Genomic DNA, 25,727 nt, shown 5'->3' with positions numbered 1-25,727 from the left:
CCTGGGTGCTGGCGGAGGGGGAAGAGCCCAACGCTCCTGGCAACGCCAGGGTCTATGGCTGGGTCAGAGAGGAGACAGGCTGCTCTGCCCAGCTTCACGTCAGGGCTCACACGCTGATCCAGGTGGGTTGTAGGTGACAGGCTCTGAACACAGGACCTGTCTGGGTGGCTGTGCAAGTCAGAGGTGCTAATCTACTGCATGCACCAGGATCCGGTCTGTCGGGGAGGATGTCATTGGTACCGACACCTGGCTGTGGTCAGCTTCCCCAGTCTATGTGTTGGAAGGACCAGTCCTGCTGCAGGCACGAACCTCCCTCCACTGGGTGCTGGGCCCTGGAAGGCTCCAGCCCTGAGCAGCCCTCCCTCCCTGGCCGTTCAGACCTGCCAGCCTCCCCAGGCGCAGCGGTGGTTCAGGTGATGTTCGTAGAAAGTTCAGGCTCCCTCCCCTGTGGCACACAGAGTTGGTTTTTAGGGGGTACAGGGTGGGAGGGCTTTGCTGGAGAGGCTGAGCTCTGTCCCTGTGTGCTTGTGGCTGGGTTGCGTGGGCTGCAGCTGCCTCCGAGCTGCGGTGTGTGGGAAATGAGCCGGACCTGCCAGCCTGGCCGTGCTCCTGTGGCTGCTGGGCCAGGGGCAGAGTCCTCCGTGGCTAGCAGCCCTGCACACATGCTGTTTAGGACCCCTCTTGCTACAAGAGGATCCAGAATCACTGAATGTTCGGGGTTGGAAGGGACCTCTGGGTCATCTAGTCCAACCCCCCTGCCGAAGCAGGGTTGCCTACAGCAGGCTGCACAGGACCTTGTCCAGGCGGGTCTTGAATGTCTCCAGAGAAGGAGACTCCACAGCCTCCCTGGGCAGCCTGTTCCAGTGCTCCGTCACCCTCAGAGGGAAGAAGTTCTTCCTCATGTTCAGACGGAACTTCCTCTGCTTCAGTTTGTGCCCATTGCCCCTTGTCCTGTTGCTGGGCACCACTGAAAAGAGTCTGGCCCCATCCTCCTGACACCCACCCTTCAGATATTTATAAGGTCCCCTCACAGCCTTCTCTTCTTCAGGCTGAAAAAGCCCAGCTCCCTCAGCCTTTCCTTGTAGGAGAGATGCTCCAGTTCCCTCATCATCCTCGTAGCCCTCCACTGGACTCTCTCCAGTAGCTCCTCCTCTTTCTTGAACTGGGGAGCCCAGAACTGGATGCAGTGCTCCAGATGGGGCCTCACTAGGGCAGAGTAGAGGGGAAGGAGAACCTCCCTCGACCTGCTGGCCACACACTTCTTAATGCACCCCAGTGCATCCAGTGTCCCCTTAGTCTTGTTCTCACTTGTACCTGCCACTGTGGGATTGTGTGCATGCTGGTGATGTACCTGGAGAGGTTTGCTGTGCCGCAGCAGCACCCGCTCTGTCGGGGTCCCCTGCCCAGGGCTGGCCGCTACCGCCTCATGGCTGCTGTTAGCCCCCGTCCTGCCAGCAACCACAGCACCCACGGGCCCTTCTCCCTGGCTGCGCTAACTCCTTGTTGTGCAAAGCAGCCGCAGGGATACGCGGGGTGCCACAAACGCTCAATCTCTGGAAACCAGCATGTTTGTGCCCTGCAGCAGAGCAGGAGACCTCAGCCACGTCCTGCAGCACAGGGGTCAGTGCGGTGCAAACCAGCACACCAACCTGTGCCTCCACGCCAGCCCCGCTCTGCCCTATGGCCCACACCGTGCTGGGTGGCTCCTCTCCTTCCTTCCCTTTCCCAAGAAGGAGCAGATAAGCCCCAGTAGCCAGACAGGCACCGGGACACGGCGGGTCTGCCTCAGCTGGGCCCCTGCCAGCCCGGCGCCCCGTGCCAGGCAGCCACTTTCATGCCCATGGGTAAAGCACCTGCACCGGCACCTCCTTCCACCACCTTCACGGTAACTGCCAGGATTTGTGCAAAGCCGTCAAGTCATCTGGCGCTTCCCCTTTCCTCCCACCGCCTCTCCTTGCCCCTTGCCCTCGCTACGTCCCATCTCCTTGATTTTCCAGAGCATCTTGCCTGCCCCGCTCTTGGGTGAGCAGGTGGTGGGATGCTGCAAAGAGCATCTTCACTCTGGGCACGTGGCCCAGCACTCCGGGAGGTGTTGGTGTCCCTCAGTGCATTGCAGAGGGTTGAGAGACGGAGCAATCTCCCACCCAAGGGCTGCAGCCTGTGGTCTGCAGACAAGACATGCCCTGGGAGCTGCTTACCACAGCAGCATGACCGACCATCGCGCAGCACAACCTGCCCAGGCCATGTTGCAAAATCAATGATTTTTATGACAAATCATGCAAGAAAAGGGGCCAGAAAAGCTGATGGGAAATCACTTATTCCAAAGAACTGCGCTCATACCCATTCTATCAGTTCCGCCCCAGCCTGGCAAAAAAGGGCACGTGACCACAATTCGCACCTGAAATCATGACAAATGACATAATGAAATTTCAAATGGGGAATGATTCAGCTGCCGTGGGAGAGTGGCTCACCTGGGCCTGACACTGGCTCGCAGGCACTGGCTTGCAGCCACTTCTTCGGGGCACACGGGGAAGAGATCAGAGCGATGCAAACAGAGGCGATGTGTAAATACAAAGTGGGAACTGATACAGCAGAGCTGTGGGTTGCTGCGCTTGCGGTGTGGCTTTTGGCACCAGCTCACTTAGATGTGTTTGGGAGAGACCAGCACAAGCACCAAAGCTGGTGTCTTACTCGGGTTCAGAGGATTCAGTTCACCGAGCAGCTGGACATAAGCTGGGGTTCAGGTAGCAGACTGAAAAGAGGAGCCCATGGCCATATGGCTCCATCACCACAGCAGGGCCAGCTCAGGGTGCACAAAGGCTCGCTTGCTCCAGTACAGTTAATTTAAAAAGCACCAAAGCTGCAGGCTGGGCACATGGCATTCCCTGGGTAAGGGGCTGGCCATGAGCACTGCTGTGGGCAGCCTGCCTGCGCTTCAGAGCAGTGTCACGCCACGGAGCCAGGTCGGGCTGAGTCATGCCTGGTTTTAGAAAAAAGACGTGTGCATGAGCTGGAAGAGCGGGTCAAGAAGACTGTCCTCAGGCTGAGCTCCTCCGCGCTCTCCCCACTGCCTTCTCCGGCACACGGGAATCACTCTTTGCCTCCTCTTTGCTGCTGGAGCTGTTTGGACATGAGACGAGGAGCTTCCACACACGCACACAGGAAGAAGGGGTAAACCCAGGGCTGCGTACGGATCAGCGCGAAACAAGCGTGACCACGCAGCAGCCCTTCCCCCAGCCGCAGATAATGAAAGATTAAATTAAAACTCAAGACCATCTGAGCTTATTTGCAAGCTGCTGCGCCCTGAGGATGGCTGCTCCCGCAGTCTTCAGCAACCACGCTGCAAAGAAAGGTACTTAATTTCAGGCCTGAGTTTTTCCATCTTCAACTCCGCACCCTTGGACCTTGCACTTCCCTCTGCCGGGCTGACACGCTGCCTATAGCAATGCTCTGCTCCCCCTGTCAGCGAGGAGACCTTCTCCTGGGGCAGGTCTGTAGCTCACACTCCTCACATCTCGCACAGCCTTATTTGCTGTCTTTCCAAGCCTTAGCTCCTTTTTTCACAGTGGTGTTGCAGCTCCTCGGGATTTCTGTCTCTGTTCTGAAGTTTGGAGAGCTGGACCAGACATGAAGTTGGCTTTCCCAGAGCACTGCCATGCATCTGCTCGGAAACCCCTTCTGTGTGCCTCTGGCTCGTGGCTCTCGGAGCCAGGGTGCTGCAACGTGGGCTCACAGCAGCAGCTGTGTGTGGGGACTGCTCTCTTTTTTGGCTTTTTTTCCTTCATTCCCCGCACCCACCCCCGCTTTCCGGGAGCTCGCCCACCCTGCAGTACAGTCTGTCCTCTCTGCAGCCACGTGCCTTCCTTTGCAGTCCATTACTGTGCTGTGGGTTGCGATTGCTTTATCAGGCTCTTCGGCTCACTCTGTAGCAGCAGTCTTTTCAGTATTTTATCAGCCACAAACGTAAGCCTTCGTCTTGTCATCTGAACAATTGAGTTTAAAAAATATTAAATGGCACTGGACCAGGAAATGGTCGCTGGGGTTCTAGGTACGCTCCCCGTTGTTGATGTCTCCCCATTAAGCCTTGGCTCACTGACAGACCTCAAAACGCAGCTGTTAACGCGTGGAGTTGTTAATCTATCGTGAGCCGTATTAATTCTTTATAATGCACACTTTTAATTAAAATCCTATGTCATTGGTGATAGTGGTGGAAATGCCAGCGTGTGCTCTATAGATGCTCCTGCTCCCACCAGCCAGACCGTTCCTGCTGCCCAGGGAGGGGTCTCCCCGCAAGGTCCGTGCTGTGCAGCGCAGCCCCCGGGATGCCCTTAGCTGTGCTGTCACCTCCCCAGCAGCACTCTGGCTCTCTCTGCCGTTTCTCTGCCCCTTGTTTCAGCTCTTTGCATTACGCTGGCCTCCCACCAGCTGAGTATTCGTTAAAAATTAACACCTATGTTTAGGAGAGCCCATGATTATGTCATCAGAATGTTGTTTGCGAATTAGCTGGGCCTGTGGCATGAATGTGGCTGGTCTGGGGAGCTGCAGCCTCTCCTTGTGCCGCTGCTGTGCCGAATTCCCTCCCCTCCACGACAGCATGTGAGATGGGGTCACTCCTGCTGCTCCCGGTTGAGGGGAGGCAGCGGCTGGACTGTCCCTGCCTGCTTCTTTCAGCTATTCCTGTGGCACGAGAGGGGACAGGGCAATGCTTGGCTGGAGGGCTCGGGATGAGCCCATAAGGGTTCACGGCTGTCACAGCTCTAACCGTCCCTAGAATTCAGGTTTATCCAGCAATTGTCTCAGAAACTCAAGGGCAGCAATCCAGCTGTGTGCTCCTGGCTCCGGAGAGGCAGCGCGGGCACAGCCGGAGCGGGGCTCTTTCCAGGTTCCCACAGCACCGGTGCGAGGAAGCGTGCTGCGACATTGGGTGGTGGCAGCTGGGCTGGGAAAGGGTCTCTGTTTCACTCCCAGGTCTCAGGCAGGCTTCACTGAGGGGCTGCTGAGGAGAAAGAAAACCCTTCAAATGGCAAATATAAAGACTATTTGAGAGGGTTTCTTTAAGGAACAGGATTAAAGATGGAAACTCCACCCAGCTTATCATCTCTGAGAGGCTGTTTTCACGGTGTGCAGCCCAGTAACGAGGCAGAGCACCAGATTCCTCAGTGACTGCTGTCACTGAGAGCAGGCTGGGTAAAATGTTAAGAGGCGTTGCGAAACGTTTCCCCTGGCATCAGGCTCAAACCAGCCTGGGTGCCAGCAGGCACTGCTTGGTTCTGTGCTCTCCTCTATCTCACAACACAGTAACCCACCGCGAGCCGGGACATCTTCTCGCCAGGGCTCAGCAAACCTTGCTCCCACCTGCCAGTCCCAGGACAGGGAGTGGGACAGGGAGATGTGTGGGAGTGCGGGTGTCCCCCAGCACCCAGCTCCATGCATCAGGGTCCTGGCTGTGCAGCTGCGACACGTGCTGGCCAGCCCAGGCGGCTCTGACCTGCCAGCAGCAGGTCTGGAAAAGATCTGGGACAGTCCTGCCTGGATGCTTAGTCTGCTGTTATGGTAGAAAGGACCAGTGCAGCCCTTTGAGGCAGAGAATAGGAATGATTTAATCATTGTGTCAAAGCATTCGGGGGGCTCCTTGTGGGATTCTGCATCTTGAAAAGGACTCAGGAAAATCAGAGAGACTGTGTAGAGCAGAAATGCAAAAAATGGCTTGAGGGTGGGAGGAAAAGCCTGGCAGTAGGAGAATTAAGCAACTCAGTATATTTAGCTTATTGGAAAGATGGATGAGAGGGGGTTGCTTGCAGCATATGTGTCATGTCACAAAGAGAAAATGCCAGGCTCTGAAGGGCTCTTTAATCAAGCAGAAGGCGGAACAAAATGGTACGTCTGCAAGCTGAAGCCAGACACGGGGATGTGGGATGCTCTTCTGAACGTGAGGGTGAGGGACTCTTGAAACAGACGCAGAAAGGTGGGAGTCTCCAACGCTTGTCTTCAAATCAAGCCTACCTCCTTTCCTGGAAAATATGCGTGAACCAAACATAGCTTATTGGAATTCATACAAGGAGGTGGACGGCTGAGTGGTGTGCTGGCCGGCTGCTCGCGCTCGCGCAGCCGGGTGTCAGGCAGGACCGTGGGACCGTTTCGGCTGAGGAAGACCCTGGGAAACGAGGTCTGGTTGGGCAGCGCGCTCGGGGAGCCGTTTGGGCAGGCTCTGGATATTTACCTGTGCCCGCAGCGGTAAGTGTGGCTCTTTGCTGTTGAAAACATCTGGAGGGTGGCAGAATTTTTCAGCCAAGTTCAGCTTGTTTTAGCTTGTTTTGTGTGGGACTGCTGCTGATGCGGTTTAACATTTCGGTCTTAGAGTAGCCAGAGCACCAGAAATGTAAAGTGCTGTCCACAAACCGGTGACGCTCAGAGCTCAGAGCCTGTGTTTAAGAATAATATGTAATGAGTGTGTGAGATGAAACAAGTTTGGCCAGAGAAACAAAGACAAAATATGAGTGTGTTACAGCCCAGATTGCATTCCCCAAGCCTGTGCATCAGCAGAGGTAATCTCTATCTAGCCTTTACTGGAAAGAGATCTTTCCTCTGGTATTTAGTGGTATTTAATTAATAATAAAATACTATGTTAATTAGTATCAGGTCTCATTTGATGACACGTAATTTGGGGGGAAGGATTACAGTGTGAGTATTAGAATGAGAATTTGTGTAGGGCAGAGAGTCAAAACGAGATTAGCAGTCTCACTACGGAGGGAGCCTGGGGGCTGACGTGCGTGTGTTTGGCAACCGATGCAGATAGTTACAGCGTAACTTTATTTACTCATGGGAAAAGGACCTATAGCTGTTATTTACCTTTATGTGTCACCTCGTATAATGCACGGCTCAGCCACCATGAAAGAAGAAAAGGAAGCAGGCATCATTGCAGTGGGAACGCCCTGTGGTGCTCAGCACCACGCGTGAGGTGTGTTTGCAGAACAATTTTGGCATGCCCCAGGTGGGCTCCTTCCAGAGCGAGGGAAGGAGGAAACCTGGCGGATGGTCACCCCCACTTTCCCAAGTCCTGCTGGGGACGTGAGGGGCTGAGCAAGCACCTGGCCCCTTGCACAGCTTTGACCCGGGCACGCCGTATGTGCCGAGGGCACCACGTTATTCCCAGCCCAACGTGAGCACCCCAAGCAACGTGCAGGGTTGATGAAGGGACATGGGGTGTAGGACCCCCGACCACCTGCTCCAGGCACCAACAGTCCTGATTTACCAGCCAACGCAGCCACCAGCCATGCCCTGTGCCAGAGCCTTCTTTTTGCAGCTCGTGGCCAGCGCTGCTGCAGGAAATGCTCTGCAGACACATGGGCAGCTGCAGGCACTGCCCCAAGGTTCAGCGGGTCGACCACAAGTGGGTTTTTGTCGAGCAGGATGGGCTGCAGGTCTTGCCCTTTCATTTGGTCAGTTTGGCTTTGAAAAGCTCCAGCATATTCTGGAAAGCAGCACAGCAATATGATAGGATTTAATCAGACTTAATTATTCCCCTGCTGTCGATCTCCTAGCAACATCCAGCTTGACATCTGCCTGTGAATGAAACGTGTAACCAAGTAGGAACATGTTCAGACTAAAGCCCTGCTACTCAAACCAAATCACTCCGCTGATCATCACCTTAATTCATCTCGTGGCCGTTAGACAGCTGCTGGGAGCTGGTACCTGATTTCCACAGATGCACGGCACGTGCCTCCCGTGTTTTTTCCAGGCTGGCAAGAAGCGAGACTTCATGCTGGGCTCTTTCCAGCATGCTGACACCTGATAATGTGTGGTAGAGTTACCCAAGTGGCAAACGTGGGCTCAGGAGCAAGCCCCAGCCTTGTCGCTATCTGGCTTCATGCTGTAGGTCCCTGCTTTATCTCATCATCAAAATCAGATCGCCTGCCGTGCCCGCGGACTGCGGGGTTTAATTGCTGAGCACACAAGTTGTAGAGTCAGGGCAGTTTAGGTGAGGTTTGAGGACAGTCAGAGCAGATGTAGCGTGGCAGTGGCCCGCGTTGCAGGCAGCTCCGTGTTGCCAGGGCACGGCAGGTCGAGGTGGGGAGAAGAGACCTGGCTTATGCAGCTGGAGGGATGAAGAGAGGAGCAGAAGCGTTTGTAAAGCAAAGCCAAGCTCCGGTCAGATGCGACACGGCGCGGGAGTCGGTGGGGTTACTGGAGCCAATGAGCACGTCGGCTGAGCAGGGGCTGGTGGAGCAGCCTGCCCAGCCCAGCCCCGGCTACCAGCTTGCCGTGAAGCCGGAGGGAAGGGAGCTGCCTTGGCTGGGTGACAGCGACCAGTGTCCCCAGCAGGTCAGCCCTGGGGAGCTGGGGGTCGGCGCAGGCAGCGAGGCAGGGGGGCAGACCTGCAGGTGGATGGGGCTGCATGGATGTGGTCGTGGCTCCTCTCCGTGCACCTCCTCAGGGGGCTATTGGTGCCAGTGACACCTGGGTGTTGGCACAAGTCTGTTTGGCTCCTGCGCTGTGTCTACAAGTTGTTACCAGGATAAAAAAATCCAGCTGGATGCCAGGGCAGCACGTGTCTCCCTCGTGTCTCCACGGAGAAGCGTGGTGGATCTGCGAGCCCGGCTGCGTGGGTGTAGCACATGCAGCCAGCTCACGCTGACCTCACTCAGGCCGAGCACAAAGTGGGGTTTCTGGCTGCAGAAGCGGGGCTGCGTGAGCCCCTGCCAGCTCTCCCGGCGTGGGCCCTGCCTCTCACCGAGCGCCGGGCAGCGGGCTTGGGCAGCGTCCGCCGGTTGGCATCGGTACCTGGGCTTGCCCGCAGCGGGAACCGCCACCACGCCGGATGCGGTCCTGCTCCGTTTCCCTCAGACTCATGGGGCGTTTGGTTTTCCTTGTGCTGTCAGTGGCTCACGGAAGGTGCAAACAAGAAATCCCTGGGCTGCTTTACTGTCCTGAAGGTGTAGGTTTATTCCTTACGGTCTCTCTCCTGTCCGATGACTTTCCCTCCCGTGCCTAACGATTCCCCCAAGTGCCTATCACCCCCTCGCTGTGCTGCCTTACGCTTGCGCCTCTCGCTCGCCCTGTGCCTAAGGAGCATTGGGGTTACCCAGCCAGGCTGCGGGGCCGGCGGCACGGAGCACGCTGCCGCGGGGAGGGAGCTCACCAGGCCGCCGCGCAGGGCGAAGATGGAGGCTGTCACGCAGCGGGAACCGCGCGGAAGCGGCGCGGGGTGAGGGCGGCTGGTGCGGACCGTGCGGCCCAGCGCGGTCACTGGTGGGGGGCTGCGCGACACCGGGAAGCGGCACAGTGCCGTGCGGCGGCTGGGCAGCCCGCGGTGCGGGGATCGGCGGCAGCGGGAGGGCAGCGCCCTGCGGGTACCAGCGCGGTGCCGTGACCGGAGCACTCCTGCCCGGCGAACCCCGGCACCCCTCAGCGCTGAGGGGAGACGACGGGGGCTCCGGGCATGCGCGCCGCCGCCCTGCCGCAGAACCCCTCCGGCGGCGACCCCCTGCCGCCCTCCCGCCATTGGCTGCGGGCGGCTCCCGCGATAGGCTGCGGGCGCGGCCCCCCGCGCCGCCCCATTGGCCGGCGGCGGCCGCTATGCGGGCGGGTTGGCGGCGCGGCGACCCGCCCCGGCGCCCCATTGGCGGCCGTTGTGCCCCTCAGCGCCGCGGCGGCGGCGGCCGGTCCCGCTGCGCCGCGCCCGGCATGGCGGCGCCCGCAGCCCCGCTCCCGGGGCCCGCAGCCGGCGGCCGAGCGCCTAGGGCCGGCGGCGGCCGGGTGAGGAGGGGCGGGGGGGGGATCGGGCAAGGGCCGGCCGCAGAGGTCGCCGCCGCTTTGGCGAGTGGGGCCCGGCCGGGCGGGGATAGGGGCGCGGGGCTAGGCGGCGGGGCGCCCGGCGGCGGCGGTGCCGCTGCCCGTTCCAGTTCGGCTTCCAGCCGGCCTTTGGCAGCTGCCGGCCGGGGAGCCCCTGGCCGCGGTGGGTCCGCTGCCTGGCGCTCCCGGGAGGACCGCGGCGTTCGCCGGGCCCCGCCGGCTGCGGCCGTGCTGGGAGCGGTTGCCCGGCGGGGCCGGGAGGGAGCTGGGCTGCTGCCCTGCCGCGGCGCGGCCCGGCCCTCCTGCCCCTCCGTAGCGGCCTCCGCTCGGGTGGCAAAGCCAGCAGGCAGCTGCGGGGGGTGGCGGCTTGCCTGTCCCTGCTGCGGTCTGGGTCTCGGATGTGGCTTGGCTGGTGGAGAGCACGGGCTGGGATCTGCGCGCTGCTGCGGGCGCTGGGAGGGTGACCGCCGGAGGAGGCGGCTCCCACCTCAACCTGATTTTCTTTCTCAGGTCATGTAGAAGAGCGGGTTTAATGTGAAGATGGGACTGTTGGTGTTTATGCGCAACCTGCTGCTCGCCCTCTGCCTGTTTCTGGTGCTGGGCTTTCTGTACTATTCTGCTTGGAAGCTGCACCTTCTCCGATGGGAGGATTCAAGTGAGTATGAGCTCTGGGCGGCCCTTTCTGTAGAACAGTAGCTGCCTGTTAAATAGTTGCGATGGTGCTGAGGTGGTTCTGGTTTAGCGGCATTAGAAGGATGTGATTAAGCTAAATCAAATGCTGGAGCTTTTAGTGTGCTTAAGGGGTTGAATCTGTGATTACCTAATGCTGTGTGTGGCTTTGCTTTTATTACTGGGTTCACGCTCGATAAATCTAGTGTTAGAGACTCCAGTTCTTAGAATATTCGATGTTACTTTATGATTCCTAACTATCAAAATAAAGAGTTTGTGTGCTGAGGCTTTTGTTCCCTGAATCTTTCTGTACATTTAAAAATATCTAAGACAAGGGTTTTTTTCTCTGATGGATTTTGATTTCATTTTGTAATCATATATACTGATGATCTTACTTTGTCCTTCAGAAATCCTCATCTTCTATTTATCTTCCATTTATTATCTGCCAACTATCTGTCATCTCAAACAATGTCTCTCAAAGTTTTTAAGTCCAAAGAGACATCTGACCTCTTTGAATGCAATCTGAGGATTGCACTGCGTTGGTAATGCCATAGGAGGGTTTAGTTGCAATGAGATATAAATTAGGCTGAGGTTTGATTGCTCAGTTACTGCTCTTATTTTTGCTTGTGTTCATTGCTTTCTTGCTTGCATGTGAGAATTGTTTATTGAAAATATAAAAGCAAGAAAACAATTCCCTCCTCTCCTCCTCCTGCCCAAACACAAGCCAGCCTTCTCTGCAGCCGTTCCACGGGCTCTTTCAGATGTCTCACAGCCGACCGCTGCTCCTTGGATCAGCAGCTAAGAAATGCTGGTCCAGAAGGATTGTTTCTCTGTCCGACAAAAAGCCATCAGTCAATTTCCATCTTTGCTGTGTTACCTTTCTGTGCATGCTGCTGGAGGTTTCTACTGTAACGCTTATTAAACTTCAAGTTTTTCTACCTCCTCATGCTCCATATCTGTTGTTATGTGCTCTAAGAAGTTTTGCATGATGACAGATGATGACAGATGACTTGGATATGACATTTGCACTGATGCAGTGATTTTGACAGGAGGACTGTTCAGGTATCTTATACTACAACAGGTGATGGAAGACTGAATTTGTAAAAGGAGATGTGTAATGTCTTTCTGAGCAGGGATTGTTTCTTCAGGTTTGTGCTTCAGAGAGGGAGTCAAAAATCTTGATTGTGACCTTCTGAAAACTAGCACTTCTGTTCGGGGATATAGAAAATCCTTCCTGTATGAAAACAAGTACAGAATGTAGTTAAAAAAACAGCTTTGCAGTATCTGATCTACCACATGATGATCTGTTCTGAAATTATACCATCTGCCATCCATTACTGCCTGCATACCACCAGAAATTGTGTTGGGACTTCCCAAAGGCCTGCAAAAAACCCTTCAGGCCACAACTTGTACATGAACTTTGTTAAATGTGGAGGAGAAGCTTTGTGTTTATGGGCCATATAGGAAGGTGCTGGGGTCGGTGCTAAATTTCTTCAGGTTTCGCCTCTTTGCATTTTGTGCCCTTAGTTTTGTGTGCTACGTGTTCTTTTACACCATGTTAGTCCCTGGAGAGTTTTGTGGTAACTGTGCCTTATCACGCAGTGTTGCAAATCTATATGCAAACATTGGAGATTTCTAGAAACAGAACACTTTTACCTGGAAAGATGACTTCAAGTTGCACCCAAATTAGAGTAATTTCTGTGGAGTGTACTGGCTGCTTTCGGGTACCCAGGATGTTCTGACAGGAGCACTGTGAGGGTGATGTCAGAGACTTTTTTGTTAGGTGTGTGTCTTCATTTTTTCTAATCTTGTGTGTAAAATGTGTTCTTCATTTATTCCTGGAAGTTGCAGTGCTTGCATTAAGCTTCCTCAGTGTGTACAAAGCAATGACACTAGTTTGAAGATTTAGCTTACTGATCTTGTACAGACTGTATTAACTGCGACAGCTGATACACTGTTCCTTTGTCTTCTAGGCACTTTTATGGATCGTGTCTTAAATATCGGATGAAACTCCTTGCAATATTAGTGTAAACAGCCATCTAGTGTAAGAGGGCAAAGTTTTAGGTGATTACTTTTGAAAACAGTTAAGGTGGTACCAGTTTTCAGTTGATTTTCAGATTCCTGTATGTATCAAAAAATGGTTTATTTACCATGTAATTTTGCACATGAGGAATTTATGCAGATTTAAAATACAAATTTAAAAGCCAGTATTGGCAAACTTGATATGAAGAGTTAATGTTAAGCTTCTTTAAATAAGTGCTTGGAGGTTAACAAATGACAGAATTGAAGTTGCTCATTTAACCATGATTAGGCTTCCTTGAGCATGTGTAATATGATACAATGTATAATGGTGCAATTATACTTTCTGTTTTCTGAAGGGGAGCCTTGCTTAGTTCAGTGCACAAGACAGGTGGTGCTTGATAGCTGCTTGTGGTTTTATTTCCTGAATTACAATTTGGTGTGTGACCTTGTAAATCTCCTTAAGATTGATACGATAATGCTGACGCCCCCAAGGACAAAACGAAGCTAGATGTGTGATTTTACTCTGAGGGTGCTGAGGCCCTGGCACAGGTTGTCCAGAGAAGCTGTGGGTGCCCCCTCCCTGGCAGTGTTCAAGCCCAGGCTGGATGGGGCTTTGAGCAGCCTGGGCTGGTGGGAGGTGTCCCTGCCCATGGCAGGGGGGTTGGAACTGGATGGTCTGTAAGGTCCTTTCCAACCCAAACCATTCTATGATTCTATGTGTTAATTTTGGGGTGCTTAATAACCTAAGATTATTGATTTTATGTGTCAGTTATATTCTTACTAAAATATTTTCTCTTATGATCAGTGTCTTTATTCTGTGTAATAGTGTCTCCCTATCTTCAGTAGTCACATTCTTTTCTGTTCCATTCTTTGTGCTAGAGGAGGCATGAAACTAAGCCGATCCTGACATCTGACACCCTTGCAATCTCTTCAGAGGCTGGTTTTAGTAAACTTGACACCTGTGTTTAATAGCAGACTCAAACAAATTTGCCATGGAGTATGGTGAAAAACACTTCATCTGTTTATTTGCTGCCTCTGCGGTTTGTTCATGTAATGTTTTAGAAAATGCCTGTGTATGTTGTTGTCATGGATGATTGAGTGGTTACCCTGTAAGGAATCTAGTCACACTGAGACTTCCATGTTTGTATATTTAGCTGCTAAAGTAAATGAACAGTTAAAGTAATTTGTTTATTTGTGCTTCTGACACCTCCAAGAAAGGAGGCTAAAATTCTGAATAGACTGAAAGATACATGTCAACATTTCTCTTACCATTTATATTTGACTTTAAATCTGTCCTTCTTGAGTGATGCCATGGTGAGTTCTGAGAGATTGTTCTCCTTGCACCTTGCCAAAATACAAAGGAGCATAGGAGAGAATTAATTCCCTAGGGCTTATCTATCCTGTGATAAGAATAGATTGAATTCAGCTAATATTAACTAATTAAGGTTGAATGAAGTTCAATTGCTTCTTCCATTCAAGACAAACCTCCAGTGACTGCTACCCTTCTCTCATCCTTTTAGTGAGTATCACGGCTGGCTACTCTTCCCCAAGCCTTGTTTCATGTCAGTGGCAATAGATTGTTAGTTCTCAGAGCAGTAGGAAAGTGCAGCGAAGTGGTGTGTAGCACAGCGAATGCAGGAGAGTCTTCTGAGTTCTGGTCTTTGTCGGGAATGTATGAGCGATGTTTAGGATAGAGGTAAGCTTTCCTTCTTCTTTTTGCTTTCCTGATTTCTGTAATGCAGCTTCAGTCTCTGATGGTAGTGGTAAGAGACGTACACTGTCCTTGCACGTTCTTCCCAGACAGGCAATAATGACGGATACCGCAGCCCTCTGATTAAGAGCGTTGAGTTGCATGGAGGTGTGCTAAGCACGTAGAACTGGTAGTGTGATGTGGGAGACAAACAAGGAAATAAGAAGTTTGGTGTCAGGTTTAGCTGTCCTGTACGTGCTAGAAGGACCTTGCAGCAGCAGGTAATCGTAACTCTGTTCATTGTATTTCTGGACACTGAGTTGTCAGGGAATTCTTATATAGTAATGGTAGTGATAGGAGCAGGTTTTGAAGGTCTGGGACATGCACTGCAGCCTTTTTCCTTCCTCTCCTATCCCTTCCACCTTCCCTGATGCATTTGGCTCTGAGGAGGAAGGAGGATGTTGTCTGCACGAGTGTGAAGAAGACAGCATGTGGGAAGGTGCCCCATTATCTCTGAAAAGTACGAAGGGAGATGGAGTCTTGCTGACAGTGCCTCTTAGATTGGCTTTGTCAGCTTGGAGGCATGCATTTTTAGCCATAACTGAAGGACAGAATATAGTCATGTTAAAATTTAATACTGGTGTTTGTTACTTCACCTGGTATGTGTATAGCTGATTTTGCAACTTAAAAATGACTGTGTTATAAGGAAGGAATGATTCCATTAAAAAATGTCCTGGCTATGGAAATATTGGACTCATTCCCCCAAGGCAGCTTTCTTCTTTTTTTTTTTTTTTTCCTCCCTCTGAAAGCATTGAAATATACTTGGGACAAGGACAGTGTGACGCTATTTTCCTGTTCTCTACTGTATTTCTATCTACATTAGCATTTAATTGATTTAAAGAAATATATACTCTACTCCAGGTACTTTTGCCAAAACCTAAGTTAATACAACTTGTAGCTATAGATTTTGAGCTTGTCAGTTTGAATGTGGCTTTTGAAACATCTCCAGATATGTTCTGTTGATGTCTCCATAAAGAAATCGAGTCACTACTCTGTCATCTGTTGCTCCATGTTATTTTCAACTCTAATTCTCAAAAGGCAGACAAAGAGATAAAGCTATGGGAAGAGATTTTCTGAAGGTATTTCAGGACTCTTATACTTTTTATTCTTCTTTTTTTTTTCCTAATGTCTATTTCCATGGGAACTGAGGAGACATAAACAGGCAAAACTGACTCACTTCTGGTTGCAGGTTTTTAGTCTGCATTTCCATGGAAACCAGTCTTGCAGCAAAAAAGGCTAAATTAATCAAAAGCAATCAAACCTTTATCTTTAATATAAATACTGATTTCTTTCTCTCCAAGTGGAAAGGTATTTTTGTCAATTCTTGTATTGGGGACTAAAAACGTACTGAAGAAATGGATCTTTTTACAAGGGTTTGGAACGTGCATGCTCTTCCTCATGCGGCTAAAGCCTCACGGTGTGTGTGATGATAAGTAGTCTCCGTACGACTGTTGTGTCTTGAGTTACTGGGGGTGTAATTTGTTCCACTTTAAGGGAGTGGATCTTGCATACACTGACATCAGACTTCTTTCTGTTGTTTAATGAAAAACAAATGAAAAGACATTCAGTCGGTGTGTGAGCAACTAGGCCACGGAGACAAACCTGTCCCATTTGTGGAGAGAGGCATGTAACAGTTTAGTGTCCAGACCCTCATCTCTGGGACTTACTGTCCTATTTGCCTTTGCCAGAAGAAGGAAATACAGGAGTGCTCCTATAAAAAGTAAGATCTCTGGACCAGCTCAACTTGGCATTGGGAGCATAAATCTCTGATGAAAGTGGTTTGAGCTAAACTGACTGAATTTATGGCTAAGTGGATGAAGGAGCATATCCTTTTTTACTGTAGAATTACAAGGCACTCATGTCCCTGCTGTGAGGGGTGGCAAGCAAATGGTGATGGTAACCATTGCAGTTGCTCTGCATCTGTCTATGGCCTTAGCCTTTGGGGAGGGAGTGTGTGTGTGTGTTCTTACCATAGACTTTATCACGGTTGCTGCTGCTCCCCAGGCTGAAAAGCCTGAGAGATTTGAACCTTGTGGGCATTAGCTTTTTTTAAAAAAAAACCTGTTTTGGACAGTATTATGCAGCAGTGTAAGTTTCCTGAAACAGTTGCTTTTTTGCTTTGCAGGAAGAGAGGGGGAACAGCATTGAGACAGATTCACTAATGTTGGAGTTACTAATACCTGCAAGGTTTGTTTCATCTACTCAGCTGTTTTGTAGTCTGTGTTTAGCGCTGTCCTTACTGCACCAAAATTGAGAACAGTTGTTTAGAAAGCTCTCATAACATGGATCCAGGTACAGATTTAAGGAATCTCTTTGTTACTTTCCAGATGCTTTAGGGATTTGAGGATCACAATACTTTTTGAAATAACTGTTCCATATAGAAAGTAATGTTATTGAGGCAGGGGTGAACATTGAAAACAAAGGTGTAAAAATAGGAGTTAAACAGTTGTCTGATAAAGTAGCTTAACTTTTCTAAGAATTCTCCTACTCGGCTGAAATATTCCACCTGCGTGCAGCTTGAAACTGAGAACTTTAGTGTACTAACTATGTGGATGATTGTCTTAGATGTGCAGAACACAGGAAAACAGATATAGTGCCCAGAAATTGTTACTGCTGTTCCAGTTATTTTGTGCTCCCTGTTAACCTGCCAGAATAAAGAGCATGGCTAAACTGAAACTCCTGCAACTCGGGACATTCAGTTGTGGTAGTATCTTCCACAGCTCCAGTTGTGCCAGCTGCTTTTCGCTTGGCTGCAGACTGATGTGTGTTCCTGATGCTGCTGGATGCGACCACACGGAACTGCCAGCCCTTTGCACCGGAGGCAGCTGCCTGCCCGCCACTAGGACAGAAGAGACAGTCAACTCAGCGAATATGAATCACAACTTTTAAGGTCTATGAAAGAGTTAAAAACAAAATAAAAAAAATCACAAGTGCCTCTCTTCTTTGTAGAAGGCAGCGCTTCGCAAGGTAGACCAAAGAAATGGGGTAATGAAAAGTGCTTGACCTTTTCCTGACCTGTTACTGCGTGTTTAGTGAAATACCCAATGTTACTTTGCAACCTTGCTGTTCTAGGGACCCTGCTGTCTCTCCAGGAATTTCTAATGCTGCTGTAATGTTAACAGTGCAGGACAGAACTCTGCTGGGGCAATGAGAAATGATGCATGACAGAGCCATTGAGGGAGGGAGCGAGCACAATGTTGCCTCGTCCTTGGGATTGCTCCAGAGGAGGAAAACTCCCTGAATACTCCTCGGGCTTTAGGAACCTATAGGGGCAGGTTTAGTGAAGGGCATTGAGAGCATAGCAACTTCAGCACTTTGTGGAGCAAGGAGTGGCTATAATACTGTACTTATCTTTATTCTATCTTCATTTTAGCTTTGTCAGCCCTGGGCTACTGTTTTAGTTGTGAGCTAATGCTGACTTTTTAGCAAGATAGAAAAGCAAGGTGCAAGAATACTTCTCCATCCCCCTACACACAGCTGGGCCTTAGTTTTGCATCCTGAAATAGTAAGCTCTTGCTTATCTTGTCAACAGCTGTCTTGTTGCTGAGTCCCTGTTCAAGCCTGTGTATTTCCCCCCCCCCCCGTCTCCGTTTGTGTGGCTGATGGGTGCAATTGAGGAACTTGCCTAGTTTAACATAGCCTGTGGTTTTATTTGTTTCATAGTATCATAGAACAGTTTGGGTTGGAAGAGACCTTTAAAGGTCATCTAGTCCAACCCCCCTGCAATGAGTGGGGACATCTTCAACTAGATTCATCTTCACCTAGTTTCGCTTGGTTGACCTTAACCTCGCTTTATGATTCACTTGGTTTGCTTGCTCAGCTCTTGTGTGTTTTCTCCCTGTACCCCTGAGTTCGGGAAGGGCATGTTCCTGTGACTTTTGATAGGCGGACTGGGATAGTGTTCATAAGGGGCAGCACTCGGTGTCTTACATGCAGCCGAGGCTGTGTCCTCTGATAGAGTTTTTCAGAGGTCAAAGTCAGCAGCTTTCCGTATTCTGGAAGGTACAATGCAGTGAAAGCACTTTACTGCTCTTAGCAATTGCTCTGCAGCTGAGTGCTTTCAGAGGTGAAAGGGCTCACTCATCTCAGCTGACCATGAACCCCTCAGCAATGAGTTCAGCTGGAAGCAATACCTCCCTGTGAGGACTGTCTCATCCCTTTTAGTGTTTCTCTGCCTTTCCTCCATCTCGTCACTGTACATCCCCTTGGTGCGCAAAGCGCACACCTCTGACCTGTAGCCATTGCAGCAGTGGCTGTTGTGCCATAAGATGTTACCAGCCTTAATAGCAGCTCCACCCTGTCGCTTGTTTGATAGAGTAGAGCACATGGACTTTCTCTATCAGATTTAATACAGGCGGGCTGGCTTTGGGCGCCTTTCGTGCCCATTTCAATTCTGCTTCGCATCGGTTCTGCTGACGTCGTTGGGGCAATAACTTCTGGCACAAAGGAGGTAATATGTGATTTGTCTCGAGTTGGACAGCTGGGGCTGCTGTGATCTTCTGACCGTGGCCTTAGTACTGATTCTCACCATGTCTGTCACACTTAAGGAGGTTTTACAGAGGAGACTTCTCCTACATTGTTATCTGCAGCCAACCTTTTTGGTGCTCCTGTCACTGTAACATCTCATTTTTCCTCACTGCAGTCTGGGTTTACATCACAGTGTCAGGCTGAGGCAATAAAACAGCCAAGCTTGGATATGACTTGCAAGGACAAGTACAATTGGGTCATGAGGTACAGCTCCATATGAATTATGTATCTCTTCTGCGCTTCAGAGGGAATGTAATTGTGCACCCAGGCATCAAGCAAAAAGTAATTTGTACTCTGTGTGCATATCCTGAATAGGTGTTTGAACCTGAGATAGCTGATTTCAAGTGGTTACTGCTTCATGGCACCGCACGATTATATTGCTCTTGTATGCATTGCTTTCCTGAGGAAGTAATAGTGTGTGAGGATGGTGCCAACATTCTGCTCAGGTACAGAAACTACAGGATATTTCTTAACCAGTTCTTGGTATTTTGAATAACCAAATGCCTAGACAATCCAAGATATATGTATCTCTGAGGGTCAGAGTTCAGCATTTCTTGCTCTGTTCCAAAAAAAAAAAAAGAAAAATCAGAATGCATTAAAATTAGCAGTTTCCATCTTAAGCGCTTAGAAGCATATCTTGCTTGTCTTTAACTTTTTTCGGATGATGCTAGGATCCCTCCTACTTTAACTCAGTCCCTGTTGCAGCATGTCATTTTTTCACAGCTATTATCCTGTGGATTTCAGTGTTAGGGACACTGAGCTGCAACAGTGCAATAACTATGCCCTCTAATAGCTCCTGGAACAAAAAGAGTTAACACAGTGTAACTACAGAAAAATTTAACTGGTATCTTTTCTGACTACAAGGAGTGTGCATGTTCTGAGGAGTATCTTTGTTCAAAATATTATGCACAAATGCATGTATGCTTTAAAAGAAGTAGTGAAAATGAGATGGCACAGAAATCAATAAAGGCTGAGTTTTCCCAATAGGTAAGTAGCTGATGGCTTTCGACATACAAAGGCTTACTCGAAGTAAATGCTGACAAAGTTCATACTTTATAAATGCAATTGCATCTTTTTTATCTCTGTCAGAAAGCAATCAATCCCAGAATAGATTTATTTCTATATAGGATTATTATACATATTATATGTATTTAATCCTATACAAATACTGCTTTTCAGCTGCGATTGTGTCTAGAGACCCTCATCAAAAAAAAATGTACTGAGGCACGTTTCTTAGGATGAAGGGTGCTAACTTAAATAGACTTTGCTCAGGAAGGCAGAGGAAGCTGAGGCATAGGAAAGTGAAATTATTCTGTCGCACAGCAGCTCAAGGGCAGAGCTATGAACAGAAAAAAGGTCTTGACGTTCTTGATCTAGTGTCCAGATGCAGCTCGCTCTCCTGTAATTACGCATTCTGTATCTGTGTAGTTCAGGAGAGCAGTAGTGTGCTGAAGTTGCTTGCTTGGGGCAGAGATCATCTGCTGAGATTTGAAATACTGCTGTGTTTTTACAAAGTACTGTATTGATAATAACAAAGCTGTTATAAAGGGTGGTGGTCTGCATGGACAGTGCTGGTGGCTTGAGGTAGGTACAGCGATTAGGGTATGATCTGGCTAGTGGAAGTTGCCTAAGATGCATCTGTGGAAGTGCCTTAAGAACCAAGTGTACAACCTGAACAGTTGTGAATGCTGGTTTGGGGTTTTTCAGCCTCCAGATTGACCACATCAAAGGCACCGTACTTCATGCTTTGTAGCTGCATTAATACCGCAACCATCTTTTTAAAGTTATTTTTTTTTTTTTTTTGTAATGGAAATGTTTGATTTTGCTCTCCATACTCAGACACAGAACTCTTCTTCTTCTATTTAAACTTTAAAAAAATTATGTTCAGGCACAGGCTAAGCTTCTAGAATTTCTGCTCAAAGGATGAAAACCTGAGCGTTTGAAAAGAGGGAAATAATGGAACAGTTCAGGCAGTTTTAACCGTAGCAATCGCTAATGCTCTAGGTATAATTAGAAATCTAATTACTGTGAATTTAGTTGCTAAGACTTTTTTGCCTTTTGAGACTTGCCCCACACAATTCTGTCAGGTTCCAAATAGAGCATAGGCGGTGCTCCGTGATACTGCTAGGAAGTCAGTAACACCACTTGCTTCTGTTAGCACCGTTGCCGGAATATCTGTTTAGAAGTGCCTTATCTGAACATTGCAAAGGCTTTTATTATTTTAAAATATGATTCATTGTAACATTAATTTGTATATATTTGAATTCAGAGCTTTTGTGTTTGGGACCAGTACTTCATTAGAAGCAGAAGCCTGAGTTAATACAATGTGAAGACTGCAAACTGAATTCTAATGAAAAAATGTGATAATTCTGATTGAATTTTTGAAATTTGTCCCATATTGAAGGATGCTTCAGATGTAGCTTGAATATTTCTAAACTTTTGAAGCATGAGTTTGCACATTGCTTTCCTTATCCTTGTACCTGTTCCCGGTGTTAACTAATCTTGCGAGGGATCCAGGTTCGAGGACCTCTTTGTTAAAATGTTTGAGGTATCTGTATGATTTATTTTGACTTTTTACCATTTTTTTTGTCTGGAAGAGCCGGACAAAACCTGTAAGACCACTGACTCCGCCGCCAGCTTTGTTGCCTGTGCTGTGGGCCAGCGGGGTCTGAAGAGCTGCTCCCGCGCTTGCGGAGGTGCGAGGTTCGCCGGCGCATCCCCGCGTCCCCGAGAGCTCCGCCCGAGGGACCGGGGCCTGGGCCACCTGCCGCGGCCTCCCGGTCACCTCCTCCGGCGCCGACCGGCCGCTTGGTTCACTCTTGTCTGCTTCTACTTTTATTAAAAGGCACATTGTGTCTCATGCTCGCAGAAGCGAAGGTTCAGTGGGATACTGGGATTTTGTTTTCTGAGGAATTAAGTTTTTTGCTCGGTCCTCTTTCCCCCCCCACCGGTTAAATGCTTTAATCTTTGTAACGACTGAATACTTGCGGCGGGGCTGCTGCTGCCGAATGAACTCGGTTTCCGCTGAGCCCAGGGCTGGGCAGCCTCTGCTCCCCCGGCTGCGCTGCGCTGGGAGCCCGGACCCCCCCGCGGCCTGGGGCAGCGGCGCCGCCCGGGGGGGGAGGGCTACGGGGGGGGACGTGGGGGGCTGCGGCGCGCGGGCCGCGGGAGGGCAGCAGCCGGCCGCTGCGTCACCGCCTCGCCTGCGCGCCCCGGCCACGTCACAGCCGGCGAGGGGGAGAAAGAGCCTTCAAACCCCCCCAAAGGCACAGCCCTCCCCTTCCCTTTGCAGTTACAAAGCGGCAGCTGCCCGTCCCTGGTGACCTGTAGTAAACCCTGCATTAAAAACCCTTCCACAGAGTCACTTGGTGTTGGAGTAACTTCATCTGGAGGAGCCTGGCCATTAATACCCAGCCCACTCCTGCCGCCGGTAGCTATTTCCATGATCTGATCAAGTCCCGTCTTGTAACAAGTTGCTGGTTTTGCCTCCTGACGCTCCTAATTAGAAGGTGTTTTAGTGCCTTAGCATAATAGCTGGTAGTTTTTTTTTTTTTCTAATTCCGTTGAAATAATGCCCAAAGCAGCTGGGGAGAGTGGAAGGCGTTACACAGGGGTGTAAGGTTTGCAGTTCTGTGCTTTTATTGTTGCAGGGGGAAGAAAATCTAGACAAACCTAAAATTCTCAGGAAGCCAGGCTTTGTTGTTTCAGTTATTTACAGAACAGCTCATTTTATTTAAAGGACTTTTGCTAGTTGAGGAGAAAGAAGAAAAATGCTAGCTATGTCATCTTACCCCATGGGTTGGTGCTGTGGTGAGCATCTGGCCGCTTCTACTCCTGAGATCCATCTTGCTGAAGCAGAGAAGGAGAATAAAGAATGAGACACGTTTGATAATTTGGATTGCTTTTCACCAAGTAGAATTTAAATGGGAACTGAAGACCAAAAAATGCTGAAGTCCTCTGCCAAGTGACGATGACATGTTTGTAAAAACAACTACTGCTGTTAATTTCACGTACTTTAAAGAGAGAAACAAAATAAAATTTGGGGGAGACAGGTCTGTGTTAAGAAGCACATCCGCTGTGTATCTCTTTCATGTTTCATGGTAGAATCTGTGTGGGTGAGTTCTGCCCCTCCGTCACTGGTGACGGTCTCCTGTCTGAGTGGCTGTGTCCGCTCAGACCGGAGGGCCACGTGGCGTGGTCTCTCGGAAAACTGTCAGTGAGGGTGGCATTTACTGTTGTTTCTCCTATCCCACTTTCCTGTCTGCCTGCAATATGTGACCTTGGATTTCCCGAGATAGAGGTGTTGTCTTTTCATGTAACAGTCCCTGCTAAGACTTTCTGACATAAACTTGTCCGACTACTTCTCAAACATATATAGAAGCTGCTGGTACTGTCTTGCCATGGTATTGAGCTTCCTTAATGGTGTTGTGTGAAGAAGCACCCCCAAAGCCTAGTTAAAACATAAATGAGTTAAGAAGATGGGGAAATAATTTAGTTTTTCTAGAAACATTTGATAAAATTGCCCTAAATGAATGAGAAAGTGTTTTATTTGTTTGGGTATTTTTTTAAAGTGATTAAGAAGATAGCGTAGTGAATGTCTAACTCTGGGCAGAAATTGCGATGAGAATCAAAGAATTTATCTGGTTTCAGAAAAGAATTTAATAGCTATAGAGAGGTTGGCGAAACTAAGAATATCTGACTAACCAAGATGTTAGAAACCCATATTTGGAAGGAGAATGACTCTAACTTCAAGGTATTACACTTCTTTATGTGGACTTACTAGGAAAAAAATAAATTCTGATTGAAGGCTTTCTTTTAAGGATGCCTCAGTTGTGGTTGAATAGAGGCCTCTTCCTTTCTTGGGAATTTCTGCCCTGGTCTTGTAGTGGATGCTCTCGACGGAGGAATTCCTGTGTATTGACATCTGATGATTTTAGGTTTCAAATCCACCCTTTAAGGAAGCCTATTCCAAATTGCTGCGCTTTCCCAAATGTTTCCGATGTTGCAAACACCTAAAAGATGAAGTGCACATATTACATTATTTCTTTGAAAGCAACTAATCTTTGTACTTGTTAGGTTCGCACGTAATAACTGTTGATACAAGATATTGATAACTATTGATACAAGATAAGCTTGAACATGAAACTAGATTTATTCTAGCATAGCAGGGTTAAATTTGGAATTAGGCTTGAAAAATACTCAGAATTAGTCTGTGGGTGATGCTGGTCTCTTCTCTGTAACTTTCTTATGTCATTGATTTGAAACACAGAGAAGGCTCTGTCTTCTGGCTTGGGCTGATTCTGAGAAGTAAATTAAGGAATTGGAATGACCAACCAATCAATCGCTTCCTGATTTGCTTTTGTAGCAAATTAAGAAGGCAGTGTTTTTGTGGAGCAGAATCTCCGTCTCTATCTTTAATCTGTTGCTTAAAACAGAATCTTTTCACTCTTCTCTTGTCAGAGTTTATATTAGTATATTTTTTTCTGGGTCCATTTAACCATTATCATCGCAGGCTTGGTAGTAAAAAGAGAGCTTTTACTAAATGCAACTGCAGTATACTTTCAAATTTGTGTGCACAGACGTGTAACATGAAAAGGGGGGAAAAAACCAGTTTTCATTGTGTATCATGTGTCCAAATATAGAAATCTAGAGGAAAATACACCTACATTTATTAGTCTTAATGTGCTCCTTGCTGTCTATTTCTTTCTGATTTAAAATATCTTTCAAAAATTTTCAGTGTTTTTAAGAACAGAGGAAGACTTTGCCAAATTGTAGGTTAATGCTGGTTGGAAGGAACATAAGGAGGCCTCTTGTCCAACCTCCTGATCGAAGCAGAGTCACTTACTAGGTGAGACCAGGTCTTTATCCAGGCAGGTCTTTATTGAGTCAGGTTTTGAAAACCCCCAAGAATGGAGATTGTACAACCTCTCTGCACAACCTTTTCCAATGCTTTACTGTCTTCATGGTGAACAGAATTTTCTTTACATCCTGCCCCAACCTCTCTTGTGTCAACTTACACACGCCTGCCTCTCATCGCCCCACCGTGCGACACTTCAGGAACCAGGCTCTGTTTTCTTGGTAATCTTCCTGAAGGTGCTGGAGGGTTGCCTTTTTGCCTCCCCAAAGCTTTGTCTTCTGCAGGCTAAGCAAGCCTTGTTCCCTCAGTCTCTCCTCGTAGGTCTTGTGTTAGCGCCCTGCTATTTGTCGGCTGCACAATCCCTTGTTTGTTTGTAGCCCTCCCGAGACACCGGCTGCGATGCATTACGACAGAGGGCTCATTGTCATTAGGAGGGGTTTGGGGTTTTGGTTTATTTCTAAACTTTTTTACTGCTTTGTGTCAGTTAAATTGTTCCATGTACTTTCTGGTATTTCACCTTCTGTTCAAACACCTCTTTATTGTGCATTTGTTGTACTGGAGGTGTATGGTGCCTGTATTGGAGCTTGCTGAAGAAAAGCCAGCACTTAACATTGAATGGATGATACTGAATGTATTGAATATACAGTAACGATATAGGTAATGCTGTTGCTACCACAATGGCCTTTTGCATCTCAAGAGGCTCAGTCCAAAAGCAGTCAATGTTAAGGGACTACAGAACAGAGGGATGAGTAGAAAAACAGACTTCAGGCAACAGCCACGCTCTCTAGGCAACCTGTTCTGTGGTGCTCTAGTGGAGAAATTTTTCCTAATGTCCACTCTGAACCTCTGAATCTGTAACTTGTGGCCATAGTCACTTCCTTCCCCTGAAGGACTCGCAGGATGGAGTGGGCACTGAGTATGTTTTTCATACGCCTACTGTTTGTTTGGGTTTTTTTTGTATAAATGTAGTTGTAGGTAGAAAGTAACGTCCTGAGGGCACCTGAAGGCAGTGTGAGAAGTGGGGTATTCCAAGATAGTCAGAGCGCTCTGTTGAAATTCCAGAGCTTAACAGATGAGAGAGTCAGTGAGGAAAGGCAGTGGCTGTTTGTG

At 49.0% G+C, this 25,727-nt stretch overlaps 1 protein-coding gene across 8 annotated transcripts in view; it reads left to right on the top strand.

Moving 5' to 3' along the window:
• The first annotated feature begins 9,676 nt into the window (after window positions 1–9,676).
• Window positions 9,677–25,727, top strand: part of ST3GAL3 (ST3 beta-galactoside alpha-2,3-sialyltransferase 3) — a 194,609-nt gene continuing 178,558 nt past the window's right edge. For all 8 annotated transcript variants that reach the window (XM_075424678.1, XM_075424674.1, XM_075424671.1 and 5 more), the window contains exons 1-2: window positions 9,677–9,756; window positions 10,303–10,447. In XM_075424678.1, the coding sequence (XP_075280793.1) occupies window positions 10,333–10,447 (115 nt within the window). In that variant the 5' untranslated portion in view covers window positions 9,677–9,756; window positions 10,303–10,332. The remainder of the gene's footprint in view (window positions 9,757–10,302; window positions 10,448–25,727) is intronic.

This window comes from Opisthocomus hoazin, chromosome 6 (assembly GCF_030867145.1).
Source record: "Opisthocomus hoazin isolate bOpiHoa1 chromosome 6, bOpiHoa1.hap1, whole genome shotgun sequence".
NCBI lineage: Eukaryota > Metazoa > Chordata > Aves > Opisthocomiformes > Opisthocomidae > Opisthocomus > Opisthocomus hoazin.
This window is presented reverse-complemented; position numbering and strand designations above follow the sequence as displayed.